Raw genomic sequence first — 22216 nt, 5'->3', positions numbered from 1 at the left:
ACCATGTTGTTTGTATGTAATGTTGGACAAATAAATGTATTTATGTAGCTGGTCAGTATCACGTCCCAGTAGCGTGATTCATCAACCTGCACCGTACCTGCAGGCCAAATCCAGCAAATCCAGCACTAATCAGCTTTTTTTTTTTTTTTTTTTTGATAATTTCCCTAAAAAAAACATACAAGAGACTCTTTCTGGTTTTCTTACAGTGGTCCACTGTTTGCTCCCAAATGGATGGGAAATGATGTAAACACACACTGTGAAGCAGCACAAGCTGCTGAGTGAAAGAGTCCAGCAGGAAAAGGGAGACTAACTGAGGGGCATATTAAGCAAACTGATGTTGATGAATAAATGAATAAATGAATTCACATGTGTGGAATAACACAAGACATCTGTAACATGAGCTGACATAATGGACTGTACCTGGATTAAGAATTATCTCTTACACTAAATAATAATTTTGTGTGTGTTACTAATTGGTGCTTTCATGATATTTTTCACATTGGACTTGAGGCTCTGGGTGTCAGGCTTGTTATGTTGGCAACATCTAATTAGGTGTGAGTTTGGTGTCAGTCCTGCACTCAGGCGCACACTTCGAGCCTGAGCCAGAGATTTTCTTCAAGCTTTACAAGCATCAGCATTTCTACCTCAGGCCCTCCCACCCATTGAACCCAGGTCTGTTGGTCAATACTGGACACACAAACACACACATACACACTCACACTTTATGTCCCTCCCCCTGGGCAGAGAGGTTTTTTCTCAGCAGTGAAGTCAGTCAGTGTTCAGTGGATCTTTGGTCATGTCTGGACTACAGGGTGTTCGACTGTTACTGATGTGGGGCTGTGCCTGCCTCTGGCTGCCCAGCCTGGCCCACGGGGCTCTGGTCATCTCCAGGGACCATGAAGCTCCACAGGTAACCTCACACTCTGACCTTTTTGTTCTCTCATTGTCATTTTAAATCACATTGTTTTATAGTATGAGTATAAAACAAGTATTTGTTTTGGCTGGTGTGTCCTGATTTAACCGAGTCATTTTACTGGTCCTAACTTCTTGTCTTTGGATGTCTATGTGTGACACACAAGTTTTTCTTCACAGTTACTTACTGTTTCTTTCTAATGTCTGGCACCATGTTGGTTCACCCTGCTGTATTTGTGTTTCAGGAGGCAGGAGGAGCTGCCAGATCACTGCAGGTATTTGGCAGAAACTATTCACAGACACAAACTCTCTTCATGTAACGGTGAAAATAACCTGTTAAGAATGTGCATGTTCCTGTTCAAACTTATTCATTAAAGTTTTGGTCCTTATTAAATGTCAGTATTAGTTGCTGAATTACAATTGCATGACTTGAACCTCAACATAGAATAAAGAACTTTGTTAAAGGGGCACTGAACATGGATCCTTCATATTGTGAAATAGCATAAAGCAGCAGTCCTGGCTGAAATTGCCAGCTATCCTTTCAAATCTCTCTCATTTTAATTTCTTTCTTTTTTTTTTGGTACAGAAAAGAAGCACAGCCGAGGCCACGGTAAGAAAAATCTTTTTCTGATTATGATGAGAATTTTGTAAGGGTAACAGTATGCAGCAGTTTGCCATAAAGATCAGATACACACACAATAGACTGGAAAAGAAAGAAGAACACACTGTTAATCACCAAACTAACAATTAAAAAGCCTACCATACACCATATGTGGAATACATAAATACATGTATACAAGATTATTAGAAAACAATCTGAAGAGTCAATCATGAGGCTGTACAAAAACAGAAAGAATTAGATGTAGAGTTTTCAGAAAACATAGCAGAGGGAATAAAGGATTAGATTAGCTATTACATGCAGGTAGGGCAGAGCAGCGCCGTAAAGTAAGCAATGAGAATTCACACAAGATGCACTCCAGCAGTATGTTTTCTCATGATTTGTTGGTCACAAAAAGAACTCAGGTCCTGCTGTTTGACTCCAGTAATCTCTGAACAGATTTAAAAAGCACTGGTCAGTCTGTCTGTGCCCTTCACTGACAGCAAATGAAAGAGAAGGTCAACAGACTGAAAAAAAAGATTGATTTAAAGGATTATTGTGATTGTGATTATTGTGTATTGATAACTGAGCTGCCTGAAAAAGAGTTTTGTCTTTTAAACCTCCACTCGATCCCTGCTTATAGCACCCAGCTCCCAGACTGACTCGCCCATCACAGCACTCCCAAAGTGGAATCAGTGACATAATGTTTTTATAAACCTTTTTTTTTTTCATGCTGCTATACTTTTCTTTGGCACCAATCAGAACAGCACAGAATGGGCTGAACTCAGTTTTAAATTACATGAAAACAGCAGATCGTACAGTAATTCACTGTATAAAAATACAACCTGTGTGAAGTGCTTGCGATAGGCTTTTCATATTCATTGGTGTTTCTGTTTCTCCATCTCATCCTTTCTTTCTGTCTCAGGTGGAGGTGTACAGCGTGACAGTGGACTGCACAGTGACGTCTCGTTTCGCCCACACCGTCATGACCTCTAAGGCTCTGAACAAAGCAAACTCTTCCCAGGAAATCTTCTTCGAAGTGGAGCTGCCCAAGACCGCCTTCATCACCAACTTCAGCATGTCAGTGTCTCTGCTGTCCACATTCTTGCATGTGTTATGACCATCTGTGTGTGGGACAACATGCATCCCTGTTTCCTTTCACAGTGTTGCTCTAAAGCAAGACGTTTCTCAGTGATACCAGTTAATGTACTGTGTTTAAGATGCATCATGTTGTTCTCAATCTTTGTGGCTCACAGGGAAATTGAAGGTCAGGTGTACGTTGGGGAGGTGAAGGAGAAAGAGAAAGCTAAGAAACAGTATGAGAAGGCCGTTTCCTCTGGACAAACTGCTGGACTGGTCAAGTGAGTCAGCTGAGATGAAAAATACAGAAAATCAGCACTGCAAACACAAAAATACACATTCAAATGAACATCTATATTTTATGGGCTTGTTGTAAAGATCCTTCTAAAGCAATAGAAGCTATATTTAGAAGCTGTCAGTCATGTCACTGTTTTACTACAGGGCCTCTGGGAGAAAGATGGAGAAGTTTTCAGTGTCTGTCAACATCGCAGCCAAAAGTAATGTGACTTTCGTTCTGACCTACGAGGAGCTCCTTCAGAGGAAACTGGGCCAGTATGAGATTTTAACCCGAGTTAAACCCAAATCACTGGTCAATGAGTTTCAGGTGAATCGATGCTCATGATTAAATTCTGTCTTACAGTGATTTCATTTATCTCATATTAATATTTTGCCATGATCTCTGTCTCTCTGTCTGTGTGTCTGTGTGTGGAGACAGATTGTGACAAACATCTATGAGCCACAGGGCATTGCTTATGTTGACGCCTATGCAACCTTCCTCTCCAATGACCTGCTCCCTCTGGTGGAGAAAACTGTCTCAGACAAAAAGGTGCATTGTACCACAGACCTTCAAAATGATTTTGGTTTCACTTCCATTTCAAAATCAAGAAAATTTCTGGCCCAAGAATTCTGAATAAGCTAAACTCAATGTATTTATCACCTCGTCAGGCACACATCTCTTTCTCACCAACAATGGAACAGCAGAGGAAGTGTCCAGGTTGCGATGGCACACTCATTGATGGAGATTTTGTCATCAAGTACGACGTAAACCGAGCAAAGAACCTCGGGGACATTCAGGTCAGCTGTCAACAACTCCTGAACTCAGGATGTGCCTAACACACATTGAAACTACGCTTTGGATGTGAAACCATACTTAGACGACCATGCTTAGACGTTCTTTGTCTGGATGCTACGTTGTGAAAGACAAACTGATGAATCTGTGGTTATGCTGTGTCATTCTTTCATTACTGTTCTTTATGATCGTCTTCCCCTCAGATTGTGAATGGATACTTTGTGCACTTCTTTGCTCCCCCTGATCTGCCCAGAGTCCCAAAGAATGTGGTGTTTGTGATCGACGTGAGTGGCTCGATGAGTGGAAAAAAGATTGCACAGGTGAAAGACTGTCCGTGTAGTTCTAACATACTGATGCCCTCACGCACACTTTTTAACCTCTGACCTTGTGACTCTTTGTAGACACGAGAGGCGTTGCTGACCATCCTGCAAGACCTCCACGAGGAGGACCACTTTGCTCTTATCAAGTTTGATCACACGATCCGTGAATGGAGGAACTCACTTAGCAAAGCAACCAAGGAGAATGTGGCTGAAGCCATGGTCTATGTGAGACGGATAGTGGACGAAGGAGGTTAAGAGAAAAAACAAATGACACTGGCCTTTATGCCAAATTTCATCTTTACTCCTTCAATGTTAGAAATACATCCTGATAATATACATTCTACTGTTTGTTGTGTGTTTTCCTTCTAGGAACCAATATCAATGACGCAGTGTTAAGAGGGGTGAAAATGCTGGTCAAAGACAGGCAGGAGAAGAAGCTCCCTGAGAGGAGCATTGATATGGTTATTTTACTGACTGATGGAATGCCAAATTCTGGTGAGCATCTAGACACGCTGTAGGATATGCTGTATATGTGAGTGCACTTTTGATCATTGTTTTTAATATTTAGCATCAAATTCATGCGTGTTGTATCTGTGGGTTTGAAGGAATTTCTCACCTCCCAACAATCCAGCAGAATGTGCGTTCTGCAATGGGAGGAAACATGTCTATGTTCTGCCTCGGATTTGGAAATGATGTGGATTATTCCTTTCTGGATGTGATGAGCAAACAGAACAAGGGACTGGCCCGCAGAATATATGAAGCTTCAGATGCAGCACTTCAACTCCAGGTGGCGAATTTAGGCGGTGAATACATTTCTGAGCCAATAGTTAGATTTTTGTAAATTTAAATGTATGAATGCATTTATGTCAGGGTTTCTATGAGGAAGTTTCCAGCCCTCTGCTCTTGGAGGTGGACTTGCATTATCCTGACAATGCAGTGGACTTCTTGACCACCAACCACTTCGACATGCTGTTTAATGGCTCAGAGATTGTGGTGGCTGGTCGTCTGACAGACAACAGCCTGGACAACTTCCTGGTGGAGGTGTTCGGCCAGGGGGTAAGAAGGAGACAGATGGCAAATGGCAGAAATTTAGAGACAACGCTGAGGTGGAGAGAAGACTCATATATCTATTTTCTTCCCTGTAGTTTGAGGAGGACTTCAAAGTACAGGGCCAGGCCATTGCTGTGAACTGGGATGCCATGTACCCAGAAGAGGAATACATCTTTGGGGATTTCACAGAGCGTCTGTGGGCCTATCTCACCATCCAACAGCTCCTGGAGAAGAGGTCAGTTTGAGCAATTTGACTCAAACTGAGACTTGAATTGCTTTAGCTTGATTTCCCACAGGTCTTGTGAAAATCTTTGTTAATGATACTCTTTAGCCATCATCCGAGAGCCCATAATATTTATTTATAGATTCCATTATGAGTTTCTGAATCTCAGTTTCACAGGTGGAAACTTAAGTCATTTTTACCTTCTTGCAGCAAGACTGGTTCCCCAGACGAGAAAGCCAATGCCACAGCCAAGGCGCTGGACATGTCTCTGCAATACAGCTTCGTCACCCCTCTCACCTCCATGGTGGTCACAAAGCCTGAAACCGAGGATGGGACAGACAGTCCTCTCATTGCTGACAAGCTGACTGAGGGTAAGGGAGGAAAGAGAGGGTTTAAGAAATGATACTGGACAGTGAAGCTTCTCATGTCTTAGCATGAGAAGCTTCACTGTAATACATTCACAAGCAGCACTGGCTAGTGAATTCATGTTTTCAACACAGTATATCTCTTTACTCAAACGTACCAGTGGAAGCTGGCGCTACAGTTTGATCTGAAACATACCAAGTTGTTCTTGTCCATTTGGTTTTTTGTTTGTTTGTTTATTTGATTGTTTGATTTTTCTACAGAGCAAAGACAACAGGAAGAAAGAGGTAAGACAGCAATTTATATATATATATATATATATATATATATATAGAAAGAGAGAGAGAGAGAGAGAGAGAGAGAGAGAGAGAGAGAGAGAGAGCGAGAGAGGGAGGTTCAAGTCAGTTCACTGTATTGATTTTAACTTGGGTTTTATTCTTCCTTTTTCTAGCAAATAGGTTTTCAAGCCCTGCATTGTACACACATTCTTACTCTGCAGCACCCACATATTTTGGTAAGTTCTTTTTTAATAAATGCTAGCTGCACAGCCCTGGGGATAGTGATTTCAGTTTGTTGGTCAGTTGCTCTGTCAGTCCATCATGAAAACTATTAGTTAAATTACCAGGACTTTTCATATGGACATTCAGGGTTCTCAGAAGGTGGGTCCATATAACTTTAGGGATCCTCTGACTTTTCATTGAGCACCTATAGCAAGTCAAAATATTTACCTATATCTTAACACAAATTTTTTATTTTTATTTTTTTTATTTTTTTTATTTTTTAACAGATATTCATCGTCTTCAGAATCTAACTGACTTTTTTCTCTGACTTTTTCTCTAGTGTCACCATGAGGTTCACATTTTTGGTTTTAACCGAAATATCTCAAAATTTTACCGTACAGACATTCATATCCCCCTCAGGATGAAATGTAATAAGCTTGGTGATCCCCTAACCTTTCATCTAGGCCATTATCATCTTTCATTTAAATTTTCATTAAATTAATGAAATTATATTATTTTCTACAATAGTAGCCTGACAGTGATGCACTGGTTAACGCTGTCGCCTCACAGCAAGAGGTAGCTTTCCTCTGGCTACTCTGGCTTCCTCTAACAGTCAAAGTCAGTCACAAAGACTGTCTGACTATCCTGGGCTGGGATTGGCTCCCCACCCGCCTCCAACACTCAGCAAGACAAGCGTTATAGCTAATGTATAGATTCATTTCTCCAATACTTTTGCACATTCTGCTGTACTTTGGGTCCTGTACTAATGAACAAATGTTAGAACATTAACATGTTAAACTGAAATGGTGAACATGGTAAACATTACATGTTGAGCATCAGCATGTTCAGCTAATAATATATAAAGAACAACATCAGACTGGCTTAATTCATTACTGTCACTGTATCATCTGCAGTGGATGGAGATCCTCATTTCATGATAGAGCTGCCGGACAGAGACGATGCTCTGTGCTTCAACATCAACGACAAGCCAGGAACCATTTTCACTCTGGTCAGAGACCCAGACTCAGGTCAGCCCTGAGTCCTGATTATCATCATGACTGTTGACAAGTTCAAAATGTGGTCCCTGGTGTCCTTCTTATGGACCAATATTTAAATCAAATGTAGATTTTTTTTTCTCACTTCGTACTCTTATATGCTAGTAAATCAGATGCTGCAGTTAAACAGTGAGTGACTGAATCCCACACTGTTTCCTCAGGTATTTTGGTCAATGGCCAGATAATTGGAGACAAGAAAATTCCTCCTGATGGTAAAATCAACACCTACTTCTGGCGGTTTGGCATCGTCCACCGGACTCTGGGGGTTAGGTTGGAGGTGAGCACTCAGGACATCTCAGTGTTCCAGGACGGCAAACGGGTCAGACTGCTGTGGTCTGATACAGCCTCTCTTAAAGGACCCAAGTGAGTGGCTGCACCATCACATTGTCATCTGCTTCAGTGAAAGAACCCTCCCTCTGCATGAATAACATGAAATGCAAAGTCCAGGTCAGAAATAATAATCATCAAGTCCCTCTTCTTTTTCCTCCTCCAGTGTGGATCTTCTTGTGACCAAGGGTCGCAGCCTAACAGTAACTCTAAAAGATTCAGTCAAGTTTGTGATCCTGCTACATAAAGTGTGGGAGAAGCATCCGTACCACCGGGACTATTTGGGTTTCTACACCCTGGACAGCCACCTCCTCTCCCCTTCTGTTCATGGCCTTCTAGGTATAACATAGCACTCTTACCAGGAAGTAAACTGCATATTAGAATGACAAATTATATGGCTTTCTTTTTCAGAATTTACAGTGGTGTCTCTTCATAGCTGACACAAAAGGACAGGATAACTGTAATGATTTATAGTTCATTTGGCAAGGTGGAGAGATACAGAGCCAGAATGATTATATTTTAAAGTGATATTTACTCCTCCAGGTCAGTTCTACCACGGGATTGAATATGAGGTGTCAGACCTGCGTCCAGGAGAAGTCCCAGAGAAACCAGACGCCACCATGTATGTGAAAGGACAGGAGCTCAATGTGACCAGGTACAATACAAGCCTCAGATAAAGGTGTCCCATCTCAGTGTGGAAGAGTTTACATATGATGTGTGTCCTAAATGAATAAATGGGTCTTGCTTCGTAAATATCATTTGGCCTACATGACATTTCTGTGTCGGTCCACAGAGGCTGGCAGAGAGACTTCAGGAGGGATGAGAAGAACGGAGAAAACGTTCCCTGCTGGTTCATTCACAGTAATGGAACAGGCCTCATCGATGGAGATGCCACAGACTACGTTGTGTCAGGACTTTTTAAAACCATTTAATAGCAAGTTACACATCAATGTCTCGCACAGAAATCATCAAAATCATTAAATAAATATTGAAATCTTACTTTACTTACACCATGAATAATCCATCATCATATAACCAAAGGCAAACAGGCTTCATTGTGAGTGTATTTGTTGGAAATATAAGAATGGGAAGTAACTCTATCCCAGAACTCAGTAATACGTTTTTTTGGGAATAAATGGGACACGGTTCTCAAAGATGGACCCAAGCTAGATTTACTCATTTTATTTTAGTTTTTCATTGTTGCCAGCATTGTGTGAGTGATTATCATGTCTTTACTTTGGTTATTCCTTTTTTCCCCCAAAGACATTTTTGAATGTATAATAACTTGCTAATTTCAAACCCTTGTGTGATGACACCTAACACACCCTGCTTTTTAAATCCTAGTTTATGTGTTTGCTAAAGTAAACTGGGATACAAAGTGTTTCAAAGCAGTGTGACTCTGATGAAAAGGTCCGTTACAGTTCATGTGAAGTCTGCTGTAGGATATACCCAATAAATTTTACATTGGTGGTGACAAATTGGTAAAACATTTCTTCACGGTCAAACAGTGCAAAAGAAAAAGTCCTCCCTGTAGCAAATGGCTCAAAAGCTGCACTCTTGCATGCAGTAAACACACCTGAACCACCATCAGGCACTGCATGGGCAAGTCAGAACTGGATGAGTATAAGTTTTATGGTAATCCATGCATGCTGACTCATACAAACATAGTGTAAGAGCTGTGGACACAGAGGATCCCTCCTGCAGCACAGAGAGTGGGTGGAGTACAACTCTTACTGGAAGACTTGATCCCCACATGCCTCGAATTCCCTCACACTTGTTTTCATCCGTGCTGGGGGAGAGGCGCTTCTCTTTCTCCGGTATGACTGCTGTGTGGAGAGTCCTGCTGCTGTGGGTTTATGTCTGCATCTGGCTTCCAGGTCAGGCCCAAGGAGCGCTGGTCATTTCCAGGAGAAATGCTCTGACTCAGGTATTTAACACAAGCTACTGTGTGTGTGTGTGTGTGTGTAGCGGTTGCGTGTGAACAAATGCATGTTTTGTTATTTTCTCTGTCACCTCATTGATGCTGAATCTACAGACTGTTTATGAAAAGCTGGTATCTGCAGTTGAAAAGAGTGTATCTTTCCTCAGATAAGCAAGAAATGGTGGGTTTTTTTATGTTTGGGAGCAGCCTTGTGTTTTCTGAAAAAAAAAGAAAAGAATAAAAGATCTGTTCAGAAGGCATAGTTACCAAGGCTATGCAGAAAAACAGAATAGCACCACAGAAAATCAAATCTGAAAAATGCCAAAGCCATAGTTTGCTAGCACTAGCACAAAAGAATCCTTTAAAACTGTGACACAGTGGAGCATCTTAGAAAATCCTCAACAGACTGAAACATTGGATTTAGGTTAAGCTGAGCTGTTGAGTCTTTTTCATGCATGTCCAAGTCAAGTTTCATGTCTGTTAATACATGTCAAAAGGTCCAAAGTGCAAGTCCATGTCAACTGCAATAAGCAAAACACAAGTGAAGATATAAGTTTTTCAAATGTCACAGTTCTGACCATTAGATTCTGACAACATTTTCCTTGCAAAGCCTTGACAATTTAACCACACACAGGCTTACTAATTTAAGGTGCAGGCTGTACAAGGGATATCAATTACTGTGTTATTAACCTTTTACTCAAGTCCTCAGGTCAAACCTTGAGGACTTGATTTTTCTTTTCTGGTCCTAAGTTAAGCCTGTTCGTCAGAGAGTCAGCTCTCATAACAGTCAAATCTCACATCCTTATTTTTGTAAGTAAAGGCCCCTGTGTGTTGTGCACAAACAGTGATCAGGGTTCACTGCACGTCACAATATGTGATAGGTCTAGTAAAATGTTGGCCACGATCTGTTTCAGCATACAAAATCAGTTATGGCTGAATTCCTAGGTTTCATAGGCTCAAGAGACCAGAATCCAGTGAAGCTGCTTTTTGCCTAAGAAGGTCCTGTGCCATTGTGGTGATGGCTCTGTCCCCCTCTGTCTTCTGTTCCTCGTCTTCTCTTGTGTGCTGTCAGCAGTACAATTATTTTTTTTGTAAACTAATCATGCTCCATCATTTCAGACCTTGTCATGCGTCACCTGTCCACTAGTTGCCTCCTCTGAGTTTTCCAGCTTCTGCACAACTTCATCCAGCCACCTGTGCACATTTCTGCTTGTTTGCATAGGGCACAATTAACCAGACCTGTTGTCTTTGATGTCTACCTGTCTTTGCTGTCTGTCTTTTCTTGTCAACCTGATTGTTGTGTGTGTGCCCATGAGCCTTTTCCCACATGGTCTTTTGTCTGATTCTGGGTCCACACCTCCCTTCCCAGACATGTTAGTGCAACGCTTACCAGATATTCTTGATAATCCTGCTATTAAAGAGTGATCAACAGTAACAAAAGCATGGATAATAGGGTGTAACTAATAGTAACAGTAGTATTCAGAAACATTTCAGGTTCAGTGATGTCTAATGGTTATACGCTTGGTAACCACACAGTCATTCTGTGTTCTGTTCCAGGAGACCACAGAGGCTATGGGAACCAGGTCAATAAAGGTATTCAGCTTAAAATACTCATTAACAAAAATTTGAGCCATGATTTTGCTGCTCTTTCGTTCTGTGCCATGTTTATATGTCACTGATTTTTGTTCTCACCCTGCTATAAGACTCAAAAACGTTGAAAATATTGATTTTGACAATATTTTTTGTCTCCTTTTCTCCCACAGAAAAGAAGCACAAACTCTGCAAATGTAAGGAAACAATTCTGACAATTTTGACACTGATATGAAATTCTGAAATTAAAACACAGATATGACCTCTCTTAACAGCAAAACACATATATATCAATGTTTCACAGTCAAATTAAGTCAAATCTGAATATAGTAATTGGATACACACGAGACTGAGGTCAGGATAACTGGTAGCTTTAGTCTCACAGTAGTGGTTTTGTTACTGTTTGCAAAATAAAATCCACATTTCAAACAAACCACATTGCTTCCAGATGCCACTTGTTCCGCTCTTCCCTCCTCAGTGCCCACTGGCATGTATTTATTTTGCCTTTGCTTGGCTGGAGACAATAAACATGCTGGATTTGTCCATCTGCATGTTATTACTTTATGCGTTTGCTAGAATGAGAAACTCTTATGCTGTTTACATAGGAGTGACCTCTTCCTGTGTTGTGACATGAATCATTTGGGGACTTCACTCCTGACGTGTGATTCAGCGGAGAAACTGCCAGTCTTCCTGACCACTGGTCTTGCTTGTTTGTTTTAATAGGACATGTTTGTGTGGTTATGATTTTACTCTAAAAGCATGTCACACTTCCCTCTCCGTTGATCCTCAGGTGGACGTACACAGTTTCAGAGTCACCTGCACAGTGACGTCTCGTTTCGCCCACACCGTCATGACCTCCAAGGCTCTGAACAAAGCAAACTCTTCCCAGGAAATCTTCTTCGAAGTGGAGCTGCCCAAGACCGCCTTCATCACCAACTTCAGCATGTCAGTCAAAACTCAGGTCTTTTGATGGTGATCAGACGCTATGTGTTTCTCTACCTCTGACAAATGTCTTTGTGGCTCACAGGGAAATTGAAGGTCAGGTGTACCATGGGGAGGTGAAGGAGAAAGAGAAAGCTAAGAAAGAGTACGAGAAGGCCGTTTCCTCTGGACAGACTGCTGGACTGGTCAAGTGAGTCAGCTGAGATAAAAAAAACATAAACCAAACACAAAACTGCACATTCAAATCAACATCTATATTTTATGGACTTGTTCTAAAGATCCTTCTAAAGCAATAGAAGCTATATTTAGAAGCTGTCAGTCATGTCACTGTTTTACTACAGGGCCTCTGGGAGAAAGATGGAGAAGTTTTCAGTGTCTGTCAACATCGCAGCCAAAAGTAACGTGACTTTCATTCTGACCTACGAGGAGCTCCTTCAGAGGAAGCTGGGCCAGTATGAGATTTTAACCCGAGTTAAACCCAAACAACCTGTGCAGGAATTTCAGGTTCTGTTCACTCTGCTCTTTCATGTTTCTAAATCATGTCACAATGGTCAGGTGGACTCTCCCGTGTTAGAAATGTAAAGTCTGAGGAATTTGTGTCAGCATTTAATGAGACTTTACATCACGTCCTTATCTGCCTCAGTGATTATGTGTGTGTCTGTGTGTGGACACAGATTGTGGCAGACATCTATGAGCCTCAGGGCATTGCTTTCATTGAGGCTAATGCAACTTTCCTCACCAACCAACTGCTCCCTCCGGTGGAGAAAACTGTAACAAACACACAGGTAACGGATTATTAAGATTGCCATGCTTGCAGACTCACATGAACTTTTTCTATTATTTTTTAAAAGCACAAAGGATGTGTCCCATAAATTAAGTGAATCTCTCGGTCTCTCAGGCACACATCTCTTTCTCACCAACGCTGGAGCAGCAGAGGAAGTGTCCAGGTTGTGAAGGCACCACAATTGATGGAGATTTCATCATCAAGTACGACGTGAAACGAGAAGAGGGCCCAGGGGAAATTCAGGTCAGCTGCCAGCAAACACTTTGCAGCGGCACTTGAGAATCATGCATCAATTTTAACCAAATAATTCTCCTCTTCCCTTCAGATTGTGAATGGATACTTTGTGCACTTCTTTGCTCCCCCTGATCTGCCCAGAGTCCCAAAGAATGTGGTGTTTGTGATCGACAGGAGTGGATCAATGAGTGGAAGAAAGATTGTACAGGTAACTGACTCTGTGTGCGTGGGTACACACTGTCTGCATCACTGTATGTACATCTTCATATGTTAAATGGTGAATCTTTACAGACTCGGGACGCATTGGTTGCCATTCTGAAAGACCTTCATGAGGAGGACCACTTTGCTTTCATCCTGTTTGATTCCGACATCGTCACCTGGAAGGACTTTCTTACCAAAGCAACCAAGAAAAACGTGGCCGAAGCAATTACTTACATCAAGCAACTAAGAGACAAGGGAGGTTAGAGGAAAACAGCTGGCACTGCCAAATGTTTTTTTTTACTTCCTTATTTAGATGACTAGAAATCCAGTTTAAATATTTACATTTACAATTTGCAAATATGTTTTTCCAGATGTATAAGTAGATAGATTTATTCTGTATGACTTCTACCTTTATTCTGTGACGAGCAGTGTCAACTTAGAGTATAGGTTGTAGGTGAATAGAAAATAAATCATAAGTGTTCAGGGTCAAAGAGAGTTAAATGATTGATGCCACTCCTCTATCTGTCTGTTATAATGAAGCTATCGCCACAACCGGTTGGCTCAGCTTTTCATAACGATGTGATGTTATCACGTGAGGTGTCAACAAGTAACTATGCTCATAACCCCACATAAAACCGTAGTTTATTTTTTTTTACACTTTTTTGTTTTTGTACAGATTAAACAGATGAGATATGACGTGTTAAATAATGAGCTTTGGGAGTATTACTGTTTCCCCCCACTCCCAGTCTTTATGCCAAGCTAAGCTAAAAAGAAGTTGGCTGTAGCTTCAGTAGTATTGATCTTCTAATACTTGTCCAAAAAAAAAGCAAATATGTATTTCCAAAAACTATTCCTTTAAAGAACATATCAAGGAATTTCAACGTCATTATCTCTGTGATAATGTTATCTAAAAAAAAATGTTCATGTTAATCTCCTCATTGTGTCGTTGCCTTTCAGCCACAGACATCAATGGTGCTGTACTGAAGGCAGTGAGCATACTGGTGAGTGAAAGAGAAGATGGGAAGCTTCCAGAGAGGAGTGTGGATATGATTATTTTACTGACTGATGGGATGCCAAACCACGGTGAGTTGTGTTAATTGATGATGAAGATGATAATGCTTTATTGTGGAGGGTCAAGTGGATCAAGTACAGCAGCTCAAAACAAGCTAACACATGGCATGTAAAAAGTTTTCAAAGGTTGACGAGCTACTGCAAAATCTTAGAAGTGTCTTATTGACAGACTTTCATTACATGCTCATACATAATACATGTGTGTGTACGTATGCATACAGGGGAGTCTGACCTCCCAACAATCCAGCAGAATGTGCATTCTGCTATCAGGGGAAAGATGTCTATGTTCTGCCTCGGATTTGGAAATGATGTGGATTACTCCTTCCTGGATGTGATGTGCAGACAAAACAAGGGACTGGCTCGCAGAATATATGAAGCTTCAGATGCAGCGCTTCAACTCAAGGTAGGGTAAAAGAGAAAAAACACTGATTTACAGCAAAGGGAATGTCCACACAAATTTAGCAATGTTTGTTTGCACCTCCACAGGCATTTAGGAAACAGACACTGCATAATTTGGAATGTGTCTTTGTTCCAGGGTTTCTATAATGAAGTGTCCAGCCCTCTGCTCTTGGACGTGGACCTGCGTTATCCTGACAATACAGTGGACTTCTTGACCACCAACCACTTCAGTCAGTTGTTTGATGGCTCAGAGATCGTGGTGGCTGGTCAGCTGATCAGCAAGGATGTGGATAACTTCTTGGTGGAAGTGTTTGCCCATGGGGTGAGAAATGGACAGCAGAAAGTCAACTATAACATCAGTTAGACACTATCTTGTCATGGCCGTGAATAGACAATGTACTTTTTCTCATATGAGGCAGTTCCTGTGACTATTGAGTACTAAGAGTGGTTCTGTGCATGACCTGAACTTAAGTCTATTGTCGTAATCTAGGTATTTGCACTTTGGCTGGTGAAGAGACACTTTTTCCAGACTTTCTCAATAATAATTCCTCAATAAGGGTCAAATCATTATGCCACTATGTTCTTATTTTATTGTGCTTTGTCACTGACCATGTTAGTGTGCTGCCATTAAGCATTTAACTGTACGGCCACTCTGCAGCCTTACAGAGCTGCTTGTGTGGCTCTCAGTCTTGTTATCAGATTATATTATTAATATCCTCTCCTGTCATCTATCATTGAATCTCTCCTCTTTCTTTAGCCTGACAAGGACTTCCAAGCACAGAGAAAGGTCATTGCGGTAAACTGGGAGGTGATTTACCCAGAACTGGAGTACATCTTTGGGGATTTTACTGAGCGTCTGTGGGCATATCTCACCATCCAGCAGCTACTCGAGAGCAGGTTTGTTCAGCTGAATTTTGTTTGTCAGCTTTGTTTGTAGCAGCAGAAAGATCTGAAGCAAGTTTCTTTGTGAACTTTACTCAAAGATTCAGATTAGACCTTTTAATTAACCATATAATCTTCTCTCTTCTATCTCCCAGTGACATTGGTACTCAGCAAGATAAAGACATTGTAACAGCCAAGGCAATGGACATGTCCCTGCGGTACAGCTTCGTCACCCCTCTCACCTCAATGGTGGTCATTAAGCCTGAAACTGAGGGTGGATCAGACACCCCTCTCATTGCTGACAAGCTGACTGAGGGTAAGGGAAGCATGACCGGTCATGTTTTATTAGTTACCAGCTGTTTTTTTTATTCTGTAAGAATAGAAAAAAGCTGACATAGCACAGGCTGACTATCTGATAAACTGACTAGTAAAGCAGAATATGTAATATATGTAAATAAATTTTACATCACATTATTTGATTATTAGCAACCTGTTGAATCTGAAAGTGTGAGCAGAACTTGGCGAATGCATCCAGCTAACTTTGTGTTCTGTGTTTTCTAACTTTTGCCCTGTTTCACAGACCAGCGACAAAAAGCAGAGAGACACCATGGTACGGCTATCTTGTTTGACTTATATGACATATTTTATCAGCTTCATATTGTCTGAACACCTTGGACAATGTATGTTATTATTGTTTTTATAGCAATTTCCCCAGCCATTGCTGCCAGTTCCCATAGCTTATCAGATGGTAAGCTTCTCATACATCCATATTTTAACTAATACATCATTTTATGAGTTTATGCTCTCGATATCGTTGTCCGTTTTACTTTGATCATCCATTAAAGGTTTTTAGAGTAGCATAGAATACTGACTAACTCATTAAACAGAAATAATGAATGTTTTTTTTTTATTTAAAAAAAATAAAATCACAAATGACATCTGTGATATTTTCATTATTCGCATTTCTTAATTATGTATCACAGCAGTCATTATGTGATTCACAACATATGTATCAAGAATTTAACAGTGAAGGAATCAGTGGGCTTTACACTGCTGCTCTAAGGAATGTAACCAAACACTGTTACTGCTTCTGCAGATTGTATTTAAATATCATAATAACACACCCATTATACATGAATTTGACTATTACATAACTTTGTGTCTGACGTGATACTTTGATGATGCTTGTGCAGTGGATGGAGATCCTCACTTCATGATAGAGCTGCCAGATAGAGATGACGCTCTGTGCTTCAACATCAACGACAAACCAGGAACCATTTTCACTCTGGTCAGAGACCCAAAATCAGGTCACTCAATTTTGCTAAAAAGGAGTCTTTTTTTTTTGTGAGAAACATGAAAAGGAAATGTAAACAAAAATATTGTTATATTTCAGGCTTTGTGGTGAATGGCCAAATTATTGGCAAGAAGAAAGTTGTTCGGGATGGTAACATCAACACCTACTTTGGGCGTTTTGGTATCAGCCACCAGAAGCTGGGAGTGAGGCTGGAAGTGAACACTCAGGACATCTCAGTCTTCCACAATGGCAAGCAGGTCAGGCTGCTGTGGTCTGATACAGCCTCTATCAAAGAAACCAAGTGAGTAACACTGCCTTGCAAATGATGAATGAACTAAACTGATAAAATAATTCAGTTAGGTACCTGGGTTAAAAATGGTTTTAGAAGTGAATGTAAAGGCATCTGTTGTACTTATTAATAATAAAATTACCCAGAGTTCAATTGCTGTACCTTAAAGATCCTACTCCTACACTCTACTAAAAGTAAGCAAAACATGTACATACGTCATCTAAAACTAGACAACAAATAGGAGCAGTAAAAACTGCAAAACCAAATTTGAATCATCATGCACACTAAAAGTAAGCCACACTGACAAATAAATCTTCGCTTTTTCACCACATGGCTGCAGTGAATCACAGAGAAACAGAATAATACAGCGTTTCTGTCGTGCTGTCAGCCCGTTGGTCAAAGTAAATTCTTGTTCGTTCACATTCAACTCACAGATTTTTTTTGTCTCACCTCCAGTATGGACCTCAAGTTAACAAAGAACTGCAGCCTGACAGTGACATTGAGGCACTCTGTTAAATTTATGATCGTCAAACACACAAAGATGTGGAAGAGACTCCACGATCAACAAAACTACCTGGGTTTCTACACCCTGGACAGTCACCACTTGTCTGCTTCAGTCCATGGTCTGCTAGGTAGGAACAGCGAGAGCTGAGAGAAAATTTCTCACATTATGATGCACTGTTTTCATGGCTATTTTATATTTCCTTATTTTGGATTTAAAATTAATTAAAAGACACTAAGTAAATTATTCTGCTCCAGGTCAGTTCTACCATGGGGTTAAGTTTGAGGTGGCAGACTTGCGCCCAGGTGAAGTCCAGGAGAAATTAGATGCCACCATGTATGTGAAGGGACAAACACTCCATGTGACCAGGTTAGTGCACAGGTGCACACGATCATAAAGTTTAAACACACACACACACACGAGGGGAGAGTGTGGGCATGTATCCACATCTCACCATTGTTTTCTCTCCCTCACAGACACTGGCAGAAGGACTTCAGCAGGAACGTGGAGAATGGGGAAAACATTGCCTGCTGGTTTGTTGACAATGATGGAACAGGCCTGATTGATGGAAGAGCCTCAGACTACATTGTGTCAGGGCTTTTTAAGACTATTTGAATCTTGAAAACTGAATATCTCAGTGTCATTGCACTGGGGCCGCAGGGTACATCACTGTGGTGGAAGTGTTGTGTGGTGAGAGATGGCAGATTGTCCTGAGTCACAGTGTGACGCCATTCAAAAATGACACACATGCAGAAACAAATATTATAAAAATGAGCGGGTTAATGACATTTATATCTGAAGATAATCCAAATTACACTTTATGATTTTAGCCGGTTCCAAGGAACATGTCCTCTTCAGATAACTGTACAGTTATGTCACAGCAGCATAATCACCACTTAACTTTAAAACTCATAGCTGGACATATATATATATAGCTGAATAGTATCAGTGAGATAACTCTGTGATAACAGTGACTGTGTGCAATTTGTGAAGGTTAGAATGCAAAGTAAAGTGTGTTTTATTCAGTTTGAAAAGATTTACTAATAACATATGTAATATAATCTGTAAAGCTTTCAAATATTAGGCTGACATAGTACCTCACAAACCAAATAAAAAAGTTTTGTTTCAGAATGATGAAAATGAAATCAGAGAAGAGATTCATCAGGCAGGGTGTGGAGTATTTAGCTTGCTTGAGGCCCTCTGGCTGGTAACTAAGAGAAGCAGCTTGTCAAGCGAGGGAACACACAGTCCTGCCTCTCTTTCTGGATACCAGTACCAGCCTCTCTCTCAGACATTATGGAAGTTGCCCGGTGTTTTTTCTCTGAGCTTTGGAGCAGCAGAGGGAGAACATCTTGCTGGTGAGGTTGTTGTCACTGCTGGGATGTTGGAGAGACCCAAGCACTTAATTTTCTCAACATCGTTATCACTATTAACTGGAACAGTGTGAGAGATGGCACCCTGAGGGGATGGAGCATATGATTGTCAGATAATACTAATGTACGTTTACACTAGCAAGTTCTAAATGCTGTACTTTAAATAAAACGGAAATGTACATTATTAAACAGTGCTTCAACTCTTTATTTTTACTTTTTTTTGGGGGGTATGTTTACCTTTTCCATATGGTTAATAGGGGAATGGCAGGTGTGACCACAGGGGGCAGCAGTGAGCTCTTTACGGCTTGTTGCGCAGGCAACTCGACATAAAGAAGATGTAGCCCTCCAAAGTTAAATTTGACAATCTACACACCAGAGGTCTCAAACCTGTTCCACAAAAAGCCATGTGGCTGCAGGTTTTTGTTCTAACCAATCAAGAGCGATCAAGAGTTTGACCAATCAACTGTCTGAAGACCGAGATCAGCTGATTAAATGAGTGAAGTCCGGTGTGCTGCTGTTTGGTTGGAGCAAATACCTGCAGTTACATTTCCCTCTGTGTAACAGGTTTAAAACCTCTTATCTATACAAAGGTGAGATTTGAGTCCCAGTGGAATTATTTTCAAACAGCGTTTTTCATCTTTACAAGTGAAATGGCCCATCAGGATAGAGACACTGGCTAATGTACGTCGGGTAAACTTCCTGACCTCCAAGAAAAAGCAGCGGTAAGCCGCTTTATTTACGCAAACTATCCCGAAGTAACGTTAGCTAATTTATGGTTAATCCACCACAAGCTAGCTTTAGCTGAAACTAGCTAATGTGTGTAACTCATAAAAAGAAAACGTATCTGAATACCAACATATCTGTAAGCATCTTCTTGGGTCTGTTTTTTGACAGGCCCACTGAGCCAGAGCCACCTGCTCCTCACCTGAAGAGACAAGACCGGGGACAGGTGACATGAAACAGACCCAGTGCAGATATAACAACAGGTGTCTACTGTGGACGGAGGTATGTCATTTCCCCCCGAAGTCCTGAATACGTGCTCATCATGAGCTCATTAGCATAATTACACAGTACAGTATATGTACTCTATAGCACAGTAGTGTAATTTCAGCTACGATAATAATAATAATAATAATAATAATAATAATAATAATAATAATAATAATGATTTGTGCCATTGTCTATATTTAATAAGCCTTTCTAATGTGTCTAATGTTTGTTTTACAAGTTATTGAAGGTGGAAAAATCATTATTGAAAGATTATATTAGTTAAGTTGTTCTCTTTAAATAATTGTCATCTGGGTGCTGTGATTCAAAGTAAAATAAATAAAAGTAAATAGTAAATAAAAGTAAAATTAAAAAAGTAATAATAATGAATAAAACGTCAATTTAGCATATTGTTTTCCTAAGCTTTAATTAAAGCATTTGTTAAAAACCTGAACACCCATGGCACAGCTGCACAGGTGATTTCAATTAACTGGCTGATTATATGTCCTCTCTGGACTGTGTGGGCCTGCACAGACTGAAGTTGATAGGCCTTTTTCACAGCAGATATTTTGACTTGTCATAGTAGGGAATTGATAGGTGTTGTTAATAACATTAACAGTAGCTCTGTCCTATTCATGTGTCCCAGTAAGTCATGACAGTGAGTCAGCATAAACAGTACCAGGACCCTGAAAGTGAAGCAGTTAAATGTAAATTTTTTTTATACACCTGTGTTTTTTGTTGAGGGTTATTCGCAGTCATTTTCAGTCTTTTTTGTCTTCATTTCAGTCTTCCTGTTGAAGTCTGTGAATTCCTTAAAGAAGCGTAGTGGCGTTTGTTTTTTTTTTTTCTTTTTTCCATTGTGCAAAGCTTTATTGTTAGGTGGATATATATTTTAGCACAAGTCAAAATTTGACCCCTATCACCTGCCTTTGTTAAAATTTGGAGCTCTACCTTTTGAGTTGTCAGGGTAGTCAGTCTGTTCTATAGTTCCTAAGAATCTGGTCAGTGACTGGTTTAATATTACCTAATGTTCATATTATTAATGGTTTAGAAAACATACTTTCATTTTTCTCTGCCCCCTTTACACCCTCATTTGAATGTATGTGAGTCTATGCATGCATGGGTGGTGATGTGCTACATTTGCCCCCATGCAGTGAGCCTAAAATGTATTGTGTGGGTGTCAGAGAACTCTTTGTACTGTAACAACTCACCAGCTCTTATTACATGGCTGTGGCATGTGTACTAATAGATCCAGGGCAAATGTGTTGACCCCAGTCATGTCGGAAGTTCAGGAGTTGAGAGGGATTTTCTTAAGGGGATCTTTGTAGAAGTGTTTGCCTGTGTGTGTCTGTCTCTTTGTATGTGTGTGTTTGTGTAAGCCTTGCTGATTAACACCAGATGTGCGCGGCTCAGGGTGTCGGCAATAGCTTGAGAGGGCCCCACTGTACTCCATTCGGCCCTGGTTGTAGAAAATGCTCAAGCGACTTCTTCACACATGGCTGACAGTAATATCTTTGCTGTTCATCCTTCAGATCCCCTCAGGGCTTAAAACATCAGGTCAGTCGGAGCTAAAGCAAGTTAAATAAGGGGGTCGTGCAGCTCAACCAGGGAGTTAATGTAGATCTCCTTCTGCTCCACCAGAGGGCGGGAGAGAGCTGTGAAACATCTGCAGTGTCTCTAAATTCACGTCCCACAGTCAGGATTGACTGCTGTTCATAGTTTTGTTTTTTTGTTTTTTCTACGAATCTTTGCAATTTTTCTAGTTAATATAAAGCACAGAAGCTAGTATTTCTGTTCTATATTACTGAGTTGAAATTATGTCTCAAAGAGAAATGGTTTATCAAAAAACCCACATAGAAAATGATGCAAAATTTTAGGAATTGACAGAATTATAGTTTTGATTAGTGCAGCAACTAAATATTAATTTCATTATTTAATATTTATATTCTTTTGAATATGCTGTGATTACGCTATTTATTATTATTCTATAAAATGTCAGAAAATGGTGCAAAACACCCATCAGAAGTTTCCAGAGCTCAGAGTGACTGATTGCTCAGTCCAACCAGCAATTCAGTTTCCACTCATGCAAAAGATAGAAGAGCAGCAAATTCTCGTGTTTGAGGAGCTAGAATCTTTTCTTCATATGACCATTAAAATTGGTGACAATTAATTTACTGTAGGTCAGCTATTTGATTAATTGTTTCTGCTCTAGTTATGATTCTTGCAGCAGATTTGATGAAAGTAAAAGTA

At 40.4% G+C, this 22216-nt stretch overlaps 2 protein-coding genes across 2 annotated transcripts; both read left to right on the top strand.

Annotated features, from left to right (window-relative positions):
* The first annotated feature begins 751 nt into the window (after positions 1 to 751).
* On the top strand, positions 752 to 8971 carry LOC121178919 (inter-alpha-trypsin inhibitor heavy chain H3-like). The gene is made up of 22 exons (XM_041033412.1): positions 752 to 910; positions 1158 to 1187; positions 1499 to 1522; positions 2436 to 2590; positions 2767 to 2871; positions 3032 to 3194; positions 3306 to 3416; positions 3536 to 3664; positions 3863 to 3979; positions 4061 to 4229; positions 4349 to 4474; positions 4585 to 4766; positions 4850 to 5035; positions 5125 to 5264; positions 5463 to 5623; positions 5879 to 5902; positions 6067 to 6129; positions 7030 to 7143; positions 7332 to 7533; positions 7664 to 7836; positions 8041 to 8152; positions 8291 to 8971. The coding sequence occupies exons 1-22, from the start codon at positions 797 to 799 to the stop codon at positions 8427 to 8429; spliced, it is 2739 nt and encodes a 912-aa protein (XP_040889346.1). The 5' UTR covers positions 752 to 796; the 3' UTR covers positions 8430 to 8971.
* Positions 8972 to 9255: 284 nt separating this feature from the next.
* On the top strand, positions 9256 to 19158 carry LOC121178918 (inter-alpha-trypsin inhibitor heavy chain H3-like). Its single transcript, XM_041033411.1, has 22 exons — positions 9256 to 9424; positions 10976 to 11011; positions 11182 to 11205; positions 11799 to 11953; positions 12036 to 12140; positions 12292 to 12454; positions 12625 to 12735; positions 12849 to 12977; positions 13060 to 13176; positions 13260 to 13428; positions 14127 to 14252; positions 14462 to 14643; positions 14776 to 14961; positions 15397 to 15536; positions 15677 to 15837; positions 16102 to 16131; positions 16225 to 16269; positions 16715 to 16828; positions 16915 to 17116; positions 17561 to 17736; positions 17864 to 17975; positions 18083 to 19158. Exons 1-22 carry the CDS (start codon positions 9317 to 9319, stop codon positions 18219 to 18221), a joined length of 2730 nt encoding a protein of 909 aa, XP_040889345.1. The 5' UTR covers positions 9256 to 9316; the 3' UTR covers positions 18222 to 19158.
* Positions 19159 to 22216: the final 3058 nt, after the last annotated feature.

This window comes from Toxotes jaculatrix, chromosome 3 (genome assembly GCF_017976425.1).
Source record: "Toxotes jaculatrix isolate fToxJac2 chromosome 3, fToxJac2.pri, whole genome shotgun sequence".
Lineage (NCBI taxonomy): Eukaryota > Metazoa > Chordata > Actinopteri > Toxotidae > Toxotes > Toxotes jaculatrix.
This window is presented reverse-complemented; position numbering and strand designations above follow the sequence as displayed.